Source organism: Mytilus trossulus, chromosome 7 (assembly GCF_036588685.1).
Source record: "Mytilus trossulus isolate FHL-02 chromosome 7, PNRI_Mtr1.1.1.hap1, whole genome shotgun sequence".
In the NCBI taxonomy this organism is placed as follows: Eukaryota; Metazoa; Mollusca; class Bivalvia; order Mytilida; family Mytilidae; genus Mytilus; species Mytilus trossulus.
Window position 1 is genome coordinate 46,921,736 of NC_086379.1, and position 13,355 is coordinate 46,935,090.

General features: G+C 32.8%; 1 protein-coding gene across 1 annotated transcript in view; it reads right to left on the reverse strand.

The window, feature by feature from the left end:
* LOC134726452 (uncharacterized) overlaps nucleotides 1-13,355 on the reverse strand; it is a 186,330-nt gene that overhangs the window by 143,200 nt on the left and 29,775 nt on the right. Inside the window, exons 9-13 of the mRNA XM_063590857.1 lie at nucleotides 10,325-10,570; nucleotides 8,036-8,177; nucleotides 5,262-5,392; nucleotides 4,208-4,423; nucleotides 2,467-2,682 (exon numbers count right to left, since the gene is read on the reverse strand). Of these exons, the coding sequence (XP_063446927.1) occupies nucleotides 2,467-2,682; nucleotides 4,208-4,423; nucleotides 5,262-5,392; nucleotides 8,036-8,177; nucleotides 10,325-10,570 (951 nt within the window). The remainder of the gene's footprint in view (nucleotides 1-2,466; nucleotides 2,683-4,207; nucleotides 4,424-5,261; nucleotides 5,393-8,035; nucleotides 8,178-10,324; nucleotides 10,571-13,355) is intronic.

The following is a 13,355-nucleotide window of genomic DNA, read 5'->3' on the forward strand; positions in this document are numbered from 1 at the left end:
AACCAAAAACAGCAAAATTTCCTCAAAATTACCAATTCAGGGGCAGCAACCCAACAACAGGTTGACCGATTCATCTGAAAATTTTAGGGCAGATAGATCTTGACCTGATAAACATTTTTACCATGTCAGATTTCCTCTAAATGCTTTGGTTTTTGAGTTATAAGCCAAAAACTGCATTTTACCCCTATGTTCTATTTTTAGCCGTGGCGGCCATCTTGGTTGGATGACCGGGTCACGCCACACATTTTTTAAACTAGATACCCCAATGATGATTGTGGCCAAGTTTGGTTTGATTTGGCCCAGTAGTTTCAGAGGAGAAGATTTTTGTAAAAGCTAACGCCGGACGACGACGGACGACGGACGACGGACGCCGGACGCCAAGTGATGAGAAAAGCTCACTTGGCCCTTTGGGCCAGGTGAGCTAAAAAACTCCCCTGTTTAACAAAATACTCAATAACTCAAAAATAAAATTTTGAATCATCACCAAAAAGTATACAGATCTTAATATCAATATAACAAAGAAGTGTGTAAAGTTTTAAGCAATAATCATAAATTGATTTTGAGATATGGCGCGACATGTAAAAAAAACTCTCCCCCTTTTTTTACAAAATACTCAATAACTCAAAAATGAAATTTTGAATCATCACCAAAAAGTATACAGATATTAAGATTAATAATACTAAGAAGTGTTTAAAGTTTTAAGCCATAATCAAGAATCGTTTTTGAGATACAGTGCGACATGTGAAAAAAACACACCCCTGTTTTAGTTACAAAGTGCCGTAAATCAAAAAGTTTAAATCTAATTTTCACCAAAAAGTATACAGATCACTTGACCATCATAAAAAACAACTATATTAAGTTTCATGAAATTTGGACAAGTCGTTCTCAAGTAACGGTGTGACATGTTTACGCCAGACAGACAGCAAGACGTACACCTGACATTTGTATACCATAAAACGTCCCATCAAAATTTTAATTTTGACTTGACAGGCATATAAAAATGGGTGTCTTTCGCCTCTTTTTTTCGTTAAATCCAATAATAGTTCATGAGATAAAAAGTTGGAAAAAAAAATTACAAAAATTGCCTGACCAATGTATGGTATGGACATGCAAATACAGACTGTCATACAGAAAACAGCCTATATTACATACATTACATAACCTTGATGTTCATATAAACCCAATACAAAGGCTATTTTAATACTCAGCTATCCAAAAATGAATATTATTGCACACTAGCTCTCATATTTGAAAAATCCACAGGAGCCAAAATGTGAAACTACACACCTAACAGTGGAGTGCTACCTTTAGACAACTTAGCATTAAACTGTAGGGAGAAAAAGTCCAGAATACAAGCTTTCTGTGTATATATCACATATTGTATACTTTTTAAAAGGATCTTTTACCTTCCACATGCAGATATATAGAAATATTTCCATTAAAAACAAAAGATTAACTTTTTTAATTTAATGAGAAGACAAGAGGCTGTCACTGACAGCAAATTGGATTTATTAACTTTTATTTGTGTCCTGGCAATATCACAAGAACCATATCTGATGAACAGTGAAAGTGAAAATCATCAATATCAAATTTGACCTCCGTTTTGTCATCAGTATCAACATATTGAAAGCTTAGGTTGAATGGTTAATGAGTAAATGCAACAACATGAATTGAAACTCCATTTTTTTTATCTTTCAAGAACCATAACTCCTGAATAGTAAAAGTCAAAATAGACGGTATTGAACTTGGCCTCCATTTTGTCATCAGTAACAATATAAAACTTTGGTTGAACAGTTCATGAGTAAATGCACAGACACGACTTGAAAAGCCATTTTTCAATCTTTCAAGAATCATAACTCCTGAACGGTAAAAGTCAAAATCGTCATTATTACACTGGACCTTCATTTTGTTGTCAATAACAACATATTAAAATTTTAAAAGCTTTGGTTGAAGGGTTCATGGGTAAACGCACAGATAACATTTAGTTGCCGCCCACCGTACATCCCCAAATCAATAACCAACATTTTTGTCACATCACCCAGTTATAAACATTCCAATTTGAATCATTTTACACTAGTCATTTTTGGGGTCCTTTAATGCTTGCTGTTCATTGTGACAAAAAGCTCTGTGTTAAAGACAGCTTTTTGACCTGTAATGGTTTTACTTTTACAAATTGTGACTTGGATGGAAAGTTGTCTCATTGGCACTCATACCACATCTTCTTATATCTATTATTAAACTACTGTGGAATCATTTATTTTCGTGGGTATTAATTTTCATGGATTGAGTAAAACTTGCATTTTCGTGGGTATTTGATTTCGTGGTTTAAGTAATCGCTGCATACATATCCTATAGAAAATGTGTAATTCGTTGAACATTTTAATTCGTGGTTCAACTGTACCCACGAAAACCACAAAAATTGGTATCCAACGAATAATAATGAATCCACAGTATACAATAACTAACCATCATATCCAGTTGCACAATGACAAACATAGCTATTAATCATATCTGTACAGGTTCCACGGTGCTGACAAGGCATGTTCATACAATCATTAATGTTATGTTGACAAAGAGATCCTTCAAATCCCGTCTCACAAATACATTTCCCAGCACTACATGTGCCATTGGTACAATTCACATTGTCACAAGCTGGAATCGTTTCACAGGAACCACCAGCATCTTAAATAAAAACACATAAACAATCAAATATGAGGTTTAAACTCTTAAAAAGTAAAAACAGACAAGTCTTACTTTTTATTTTCTGCAAGAAACCATAATTTATGACAACACATTTAACATATTTAATTGATAATCTTACTTCAGGTCAATTACCATTAAAAAGCTTGTATTACCATTAAAAAGCTTGTAAAGTCCACGGTTTTATTCTCCAAAATTAGACCTTCTAGACAGGACTATAGAGTACAATAAGAAAAAGTTCAATTATGCAGGCGAGGTGGTTTGTTTACGTTAGACCATCTTTGTTATTGATATTGTAGAGAGCACTCTTACTATTTTTCAAACTAATAATTTTAACTCATCTATATTAATAAGTTATTTCTATTCAATATCAAATTAATACTGATAAATTTAAAAACTAAACGCTTCATTACAAATTTCTCTTTTTTTTTCTCAATGCATTGGTTGAAATTAACTGGTATCTGCTGGATTGAAATGATACAAAAATAGTAAAAAAGATAACTGTACACCAGCTTAAGATTTGTAAACCACAAAATGTAATCAGTTATTGTTTGTTTCTGTTTCATACCTACTGATATGGTTTGTATTTGTTTAAGACTCTTCAAACATTCATGTGATAGATATATTAAAGACTGTTTTACATTAGAATGATACTGTTTTACTTCCAAAGTCTTATTTTAGTGATATCTATCATGTACGGATTTCAACGCTCACTGTTTTTTTCTCTTTTTTTACACGTTCTATTCAAACATCCAGTTTAAACATACACAAGTTATTAATTGTTTTTTAAGTGATTTAAACTTATTTTAACAATCATGAAGCGTTCTAGAATCCTTTACAAGAAGTTTCAGATTCTGTTTAATGATGGAAAACAGGTTTTTCCTACAAAATAATGCAAACAACTGCAAACTACTAAGCTTTTGCTATATGATACATTCATGATGCTTATTTATTACAGCATTCACATCAAACATATTGGCTGAGGCCACTAAAAATAGAAATATTTTTTGTTTATTTTGAGAAAAAAAGGCTAGATCTAAATAATATATATATGATATTCTAAATCCACAATGACCATCAAATGTTACAAACATTACTGCTAAAAACAAGTGTAAAAATTTAGAGATATCTGTTTAACGCGGGTTGATTTCAGTTGCCTTTTAACAAATTTATGATACTTTTGTTTATGGTTAATGACCCCAATGTCAAACAAACATGAATATTTCATAAACCTTTTTTCAGAAGTAGAATGAAGAACTGATACTGGCAAACTATTTATAGATTCTAAAAGATATCAGTTTCCAAATAGTTATCATTTATCTATTACCGGATAATTTTTCTGTTCTATTTAATATCCTAGAATTTCAAAGGTTTTCATAAAATAGCCTAGCCCTATTTTGCATTTTTTAGAATTTTTGGTTCAATCAATGTGACAAACTCTAAACCTTACTCAACCAAATACTTTTTGTATTGTGACATAAATGAATATTATCAATTTAAAACTCACCATTTCTATAAGGATCTTCACATTTACACATGAAATCAAATGTATCATAGTTTTCGTAACATATTCCTTCTTGACAGGGATTGGGGGAACAAAAGTCAGATATGTCTTTACATCTGTCACCAGAAAATCCTTTGATACATGAACAAGTATACTTATTTACTTGATCCATACATGTTCCATTGTACAGACAACCATTAGGATTTTCTTCACACTCATCTGAAAAATAAATGTGCTGGGATGACAGTAATCATAATAAATAAAGTTTATGGAAAATGATTCTCTTGTCAGTATCAAGCTGCTAACTAAATATGAAATCATTATGTTCAGATATACCTTGAGAAAAGAGGGACGAAAGATACCAAAGGGACAGTCAAACTCATAAATCTAAAACAAACTGACAACGCCATGGCTAAAAATGAAAAAGACAAACAGAAAAACAATAGTACACATGACACAGAAAACTAAAGAATAAACAACACAAACCCAACCAAAAACTAGGGGTGATCTCAGGTGCTCCAGAAGGGTAAGCAGATCCTGCTCCACATGTGGCACCCGTTGTGTTGCTTATGTGATTACAAAGCCGGTAAATAGTCTCATTCGGCAGGTCAAGTTCATGAAAAGGAAGGGGATTGTAGTTACGACGTAAGGAACATATCCGATATCATTTGTGAAGCGGTTATTCCATTGTTAAAGTGTCATGAAAAAATGAAAGTTCATTTTACATATTAAAATCTTCAAAGTACATGTATCATGGCGATTTTTCTCTGCAATCAGTTAAAAATATTACTAACAAAAAATTAAGCTTTAAAAATAAAATGAGGCTTCACATCATCTGCAAAATGTGATGGTTCAAGGCACTGTGGGTGATGACGTTTTTACAAACATGAATACAAAAAGATTTGATGTGAATGCCCACGAGACAACTTTCCACCAGAGACCAAATGACATGCAAGTTAACAGTGAAATAAAGCATAAATATTTCAACTTCATATGATTATTTATTTAAATATTCTCTTTAATAACACAATGCATTAATTGATACTTGTCAACTTACTGATATTTGTCTCACAATTTGTTCCTGTCCACCCAGCCTCACAGATGCACTGATATCTAACATTGAAGTCATGACATTTACCATTACTTCCACATGGGTCTGGATTACATAGATCAGAAACCCTTTCACACCTGAAATTTTGGTCTATATGTAAATTTTATTCAACTGAGGTCATTCTCCTACATTGTAGACAAGAAAAGAATAACAAAGTTCTGTTTTGTTGATCTATTTTTACTGACCATTTATTTAGTTTAACTCCTATCTATCTTATTTAGTTTTTTTTGTAACACAAATGAATGCAGATAAAAATCCTCATTGAAGGACCTGCATTTTCATCATCACAGGTTGACAGGTATGGTATTGTCTACTTTTAATTTTCAAAATTATAGGCAATAATGCTCCTATGAGAATTTGCCTTACAGTCAATGACAGTTTTGATGCATGAGGACAATTGGTAAAGCTCAACAATTTGAACATTTCTGCTATTTTCAATTTTTCTCTTTTCATAACAGTTTCCCCCCAAAAATAGACAAAACTTGCATTTTACCCCTATGTTCTATTTTTAACAATAACAGCAGTCTATGTTAGCTGGCAGGGTCAACAGACATATTTTGTTTATTAGAAATCCCAATGATTATAAAGGCCATGTGTGGTGAAGTTTGGCCATGTAGATTCTGAAGAGATGATTTTTGTATAAGTTATATATATGGAAGTGTTTAACAACCTTGACTGGCTTTTCAGCCCTCGCACGGTCGGCTCGGTGCCTGAAGACGTTTGGTGAGCTTTATGATATTTTGTTGCCGTGGGTCAGGAACAAGTAGTGGAGGTCACAATATGGAGGCCGCCATCTTATTTTTGTTGAGTTGTTTTTGGTTTGTTGACTAATTTGGATTTTACTTCTTCACAACGGCTGCTTTCAGGGCCAGTTTGGTCAGCTTGGCAGCCCGCTAACCTCGATGATGGAGTGCTGGTAGATGATCTCGGACGTAGTTCAAAAGATGACAGGAAGCATTATCAGGACCAAAGCCGTGAGGCAGTGAAATGTAGGTCGTATCACCCAACAGCCTAGGATACAGCCCTCGACGTTAAACAGCATAACACTCCCCATGATACAATGGTTTTGGAGTGCATGTTAACGCGGGTACGCCAACTACTACGTCTATCTGTACGGCATGGATTGGTTTCTGTCATCTTAAGTAGTAAGTCGTTGATATCTAACTGTAAACCCTCATCGAAGATAGCGGGTAAAGGAGAGCTGGCCCAGCACGTCCGTTCAGCTGTAATGACTGAGACGTGACTGTGTTTTTGTGTAAAAGTTAGCAATGACATTATGGAGAAAGTGATGAAAAAATTTGTAAGGGTTCCAAGGAACCCAGTGTCTCGCCTACTTTTTCTGTAAATCGCAGGCTCATCAAAATTGAGGAAAAACATCAATAAAAATATTCCTCTTGATACTATCTTTTGATTGTAAGAAGCTTCTCTCCAAGTTTGGTAAAAAACTGGAAGAAAATCTAAGTCCATTTAAAATAAATACAGAAAAAATGGAGTTATCTTTTAACAAAATTTAATTCTGGATACTATCTTCTGATCATAAATAAACTTCTGTCCAAGTTTGGTACAAACCCAGGATAGTTTAAGAAAGTTATTAAAATTTTAAAAACTTTAACCACAGAGTGAATGTAATGTTTCCCCGCAGAAAAACTAAGTCCATTTAAAAGTAAAATACGGAAAAAATGGATTTATTTTTTTACTGAATATACTTCTGGATACTATCTTATGATCATAAACAAGCTTCATTCCAAGTTTGGTACAAACCAAGGATAGTTTAAGAAAGTTATTAAAATTCTAAAAACTTTAACCACAGAGTGAACGTAATGTTTCCCTGCAGCAAAAAACTAAGTCCATTTATAAGTAAAATTGGAAGGTTGAAGAATTTTACTTTTAATGGATTTTCAGGCACCTTATAATGGCTCTTAGCATACCTATACTATACATGATAAACCAGAACTATCTTTAAAAAAGATATCCGACGTATTTAAATTTAAGTATTTGTTTTAAACTGTCATTTCGATAACCTTCAGAAGCACAATGACTTAATGATGCAGGACCTCTTTAATAAAATCTCCATCTGAATGTAACTACAGGAAATTTTTTACCAAGTCTGGTTATATTAAGGCAATAATATATAAGAATATTGTGATGACACCTAAAATTTTTATTTGTCAAAAAATCCAGTGCAAATAAAAAGAAACAAATATACATTTTCTACTGTTTACATTAAACTTAATTCATGGTTAACAAGCTTGAAACTATTGGTAGTATAAGTAGTATCTTTCTGTTTACATTCACCAAAACCCCGCGGAAATCTCACATATGTATGTGCATTCTAAAAGTCATGTACGTTCGTACAACAAAGTTTACATTAAAAATCATATAATTGTCCCTAATAAACAGCTGTCATGGATGCAAAGAGCTATTGGAGAAACAATTATTTTAATAAAAAAATAAATCTTTGTAAGATCTAGTTCAAATATTTTTAGTTTTTCACTTGCTTTCCATCACGATATAATTTTCGAGACGTTTTTAAAAAAAAAAAAAAATCACCCACCATGACAGCATTTTGTTCAATCACAGAGAGGATTTTCGAGCATGTGTATTCTGTTGCCATAGTGAAGCGTCTTTAAGTTCAAAGGGCACAAACTGAAACTATACCGACTACGTCGGAAAAAAGCTATATATATATATCTTGGGTAAATTATGAGTGTAAAACTTACTTAGGTCCTGTGTAACTTCCTGTTATTGGACATAAACATTTAGAATCTTCTCCCAACAAGTCCTGACACATTCCATACTCAGAACAGGAGTCAGGTTTACAGGAATTCACTAAGTCATCTTGACAACGATCACAACCAAACACTAAGAACAATAATTAGTTATTAATTATATGTTAATAGATATAACAATAGGATTCAAGGAGTCTAGGGTCACTGCATTTATTAATGTTTCTCTTTTCACTTTTACAGAAGAATGAGCACCACCTGGAAATAACTCAATGCAATAATAGTCTGCATTGCACATATTTTATTTGTCAGAGGGCAATAAGAATATTGTGTTGTTTGGTTTCTTAAATCTTTATAAATATCTTACAAGAGATGTAGGCTTAATCACTTGCATCAACTTCATTTCAACTCTTAGGTAGATAGTTTTTATTAATATCTTGACTTGAAAGCTCTTATAAACCAATTTTCCATCAAAATTATATTTCCAAGGTGCATAACTCTTTTTTAACAAAATGATCAGCATTGGTTGTTGTACTTGTCTGAGGGTTATAAAGTTTGCCCTGTTAGATTGCCTGCACCCCTATTCTATTCACCAAATTTCATGTTTCTGTAACTGTTAGAAAATATTAAATGAAACTCGGGTAATGTCAAATTGTGTGTGCTGTTTGTGGTATTTTCATGGAAAAGTTTCAATAATCAAATAGAACATGAAAATGTTTGTAAATGATTCTTGAACACTTCACAATCATTAAAATAAGACAAAATCACAAAAATAAAATGGCTGCTAAGCGCCGCCTCATATGAGGTCGCAACTCCGAACAGTTTGGGCAAATTTGGAAACAATTGTCAATATTATATTCAAGCTTGATACTGGATTTTGATCATATTTTGACATGACATAATAAAGATTTCTGACACAAAATAAATGTGGTCAAAGATTTCAATGATCTATTGCACAATATTGTGCATTTGAAGAGTTTTTCTTGATAACTTTTCTAAAAAATTGAAAATTTTGAACAACTTTCAAGAAAAAAAATCCCCCAAAATTTACATTCCCCTTCCCTCCTCCCCCTTTCGGTGCAGTTACCCCCAAACTCAATCCAAGCTTTGGTTATGTGGAATGAAACTGTGTAGTACAATTTCAAAGAGATCCATACACTAACTCACAAGTTATTGTCAGGAAACTAGAAAAATGCTTGTTTGGCCCCTTTTACCTGCATGTTTGATGCAACTTCCAAAATTCAATCACAGCCTTATTCCCCTTGTGATATGGAACCTTGTGGTACAATGTCAGCGAGATACATACACTTACACACAAGGAAGTTTGTACTTAATAGATATCACCAGAGTACTTCTTTGAAAGTTCAGTTCCATTTTTGAGTAAAATAGTGTTTTTAAATATATATATATCAGATTATTGTTTGAAGGATCTCTAGCTAAAAACAAAACACATCCGTCATGAAACACTGAAGTGCAAAGATTTTTAACTGTAAATTCAAAAATTTTGTGTGTGCATTTTTTGTTATGATTTTAGAAGATTGGACAAAAATGTGTGATCAATTGTTGGGATTTCAAGAAAATCTGCAAACAAAACAAATAATGCATCCTACATTTGTCCTATTATCATGATTATATCAGAATGTGAAAAGTCACATTATTCAAATTAATAAAAACCTTGCAATAACTTCTAAATTTGAATTATATAACTGGGTAAGAAGCATTATAAAAACAGTATAATTCAAATCAGGTGTCACAACTTTATGTTTTTTCACAAAAAATATTTGGTGTTTGTTTTTCATTTGTTTATTGTCCTTAAAAGAAGGGTGATAGTTTTGTTTTGATTTGTTTTACATTTTGTCATGTATGAGCCTTTCCAAGCAATATTGGTAATGCTCATTGTTGAAGTCTGTACAATGACCTAAAGTTACATATATGCACATCAATAGGACTATGATGGATTGTTGCATTATTGATAATCAAACCACCTTTCCTTATGTATATATAATGTCACTTTTTTTTCTAGGAATGGCTGATAATTTGGTCCTCCATTTTGGACCTTTCAAGAAAAATTATCAACATCTTCCTACAGTTGAAGACTATGTGCAGTTTCTTATGCGAAGTTTCTTACCTGAACTAATATAATATGAATACAAATGTATATACTTCTCTTTTTTGAAGTTCTGTCATTCTCCTCATTTATCTTAAGTTTATATGTAAAACCAAAAATTTTGCATTTGAAAATTTTGAAAATATTTAATCAAAACTAAGACTAAATAAACTTACACTTATTATCAGAACATTCTTTCTTTGAATAAACTGCTCCATCTTTTACGATCAGCTGTACTGTCTGATAATATATAAAACAAAATTGTTTTCCTTGACTCTGGACTTCATGATGAATACTTTGACAGTTCTGGTTGTCAATACAATACTGCTCACAGTCTTCAAAGGATAGTTGCCTTGGGTCTTCACCCCATTGAGCATCATTACCAGCTTTGTTGGACTCATTTCGCATTACACAAGAATTGTCTAAAAACAAAAATGTGTCCATAGTACACTGATGCCCCACTCACTATAATTTTCTATGTTCAGTGGACCATGAAATTGGTATAAAAACTCATATTTGGGATTAAAATTAGAAAGATCATATCATAGGTAATGTGTACTAAGTTTCAAGTTGTTCGAACTTCAACTTAATCAAAAATTGTAACCTGAAGTGGGACAAATGAATGAACGGACAGAAGTACAGACACACAGACCAGAAAACATAAGGCCCCTCTACTATGGTAGGTGGGGCATGAAATACAAGAAAGTGCATTTGACATAAATGCCACTACTTGTAAAAGTATGACAAATTTAGCAATTTTTCATTTATAAAAGGACCTAACTTAAACAAATTTACACCAGACAAATTCAAGCTTGATCTGTGTTTGGTGGATATATATTAATTCTCTTAACAATATCATCTGAGGAGTTTCGGCAGAGAGTCGATGAGATGCATCATCGTTTACTATAGACTAGAGGTTTAATCACACTTAATGTCTTTGAACTTTTCTGTGGAAAGACTTATTATTTCTCTTCTGATTACTATTATAACTTTGTGGTGCAATTAATACACCAAAGGAATAGGTCCAATAAGACCCCTTTTTGGCCCCAAAATATAGCAGTTTTACAAAATTGTTAAAATGTAAACTATTAGTTATTTATTGAACAGTAGAAAGTTTCTGCTACATATATATGGGCTGTTTCTGACAATACAATGCACATATATCAGGTACTAACACAATGAAGTCATGCTAAATTACTGAAATCTTCACAATACTAGAAAGTGCCTTTTTTTGGCATATTTGATAGATATTTAATATTTGAGCTAGAATCGGATCGTTTTAATGACTAAATCAGTTCAAATCTTTCACATAAACTGATTGATTCAAATGAAATAGACACTTATTTGTTTAAAAAGTGGTCAAAATCTTTCGTTAGATGAACCTGAAATTTGAGGCCAAAATCAGTCCTTACCGGACCAACTCCTTTGAGATTTCAGAATTTTCTTCTTATGATTATTTTTCTTTTTCTTCTTCTTCCACCACTTTTATTTCTTGCATATAAAATTTATTTTAAGAGAGATCGCTTCAAATGTTTGGGCCTGAATTAAAATATTGTTTGTTTGCACTTTACTGACCTTATGTTTTGAAACAGGGTAGGTAGGTAGGTAAAATATTTTATTTTTCTTTCCCCAAAAAGAATGTAGCTCAGCGCATTTTTTCTCATTGGAAAAGATAGGTAGGCAGGTAGGTATAGTATTTTATTTTATAGATACAAAATCTTCATGACGTCAGTTTTGTCTGTATTGCTTTTGTTTAAGTATGCTTTTGCTAACAAGTTTCTGGGAAATTTCCTGGAAGTTTTAAAAAATAATTATCATGTAGAATGTGAAGTTAATTCATATGCACTACTATTTTGTTTTTAAAAATCAAAATATAGGGCTGTGCGTATTTTCAACGTTTATATGCCTGGAACTTTTGAGAGTTTTAATTAACTTACACTAATATTCTGTACCACATACCTTGTATGCTTACCTCGACCTAAAAGTTTTCTGTCAGAGATAACTTTGTCCTGGTGAAATATGTCACGGCAGACAAAATTTCTAGTAGAAAAGTGTTTAAATTTTCAAGTAGTTGGGTTTCCAATAATCAAAGCGCTGTAGGCACTGTAGGCAGTTAACCAAAAAACAAGGCATACATAATTATGAAAACTGTGGCAATGTTGCTTCAACTTTTTTTTTAAAGATTTAAAAGAACAAACATTAAACATTCATATATAATTGTACATTTATGTTCAATTAATGAATTAAACATTAAGGCAAATAATTCATATTTTATCAAGGTTTTCAAAAGCAACGCCCATGACCATGAATGGTCATGGGTCTTTAATGAGTCAGCAGTGGTACAAATTTGCAATGATTGCAGTTCTTCTTGGTCTGTTAGTAGTTCAAGTTGACTTTAGTACAAGCTTGTAAAAGTATGAATGGACTTGCTTCCCTGGAAACAAAAACTGAGTTTGTGTTGTACAGTACAAAATTTATGACACACAAATCAGACAAATGTTTACTACTACAGGGATCAATGGTGAGGTCTGACTAATAAATGTAAATGACTCCCACCTTCACCCCAAGTCCATGATGTCTAAGTTTGTAATAAAATGACAGGTGTTAGGGTCTAGCAAAGTGATATGCATATGTGTCGCCTATGAGATTGACCTTGTATGTCATTCAATCTTTTTTGAAATGACAAACAGGAATGAATATGGTTTAGGCGTTGGTATCTCAATCTTTTACAAGTTCTCAAAACACACACAAGAGGCTGTGGGGTGACCCTAGGGACTACCCCAAATTTTCATTTGATTTTTTATATTGTCCCATACATGAATATATATGGTTTATTGGTGGGGATCTCGACCGTTATCAAGTTTTCAAACAGGAGGGGGTGGGGGACCCCAGTGACTTCCCCTTTATTTAATTTGATTTGTTATATTGTCCAATACATGTACATGAATATAAATGGTTGAGGAGTGGGGATCTCATCTGTTTCTAAGTTATCAAACAGGAGTGGGGAGGGAGACCCTAAAGACTCTCCCTATATTTCATTTGATTAGTTCTCATACATGAGTATATATGGTTTAATCTAAAGGTGTGGATCTCGACTGTTTCCAATTTCTCAATCAGGTGACTGCAGGGACTCCCCCTATATTTCATTTAATTTAGAGTTGTGGATCCCAACTGTTTCAAAGTTCTTAAACATGAGGGGTAGGGTGA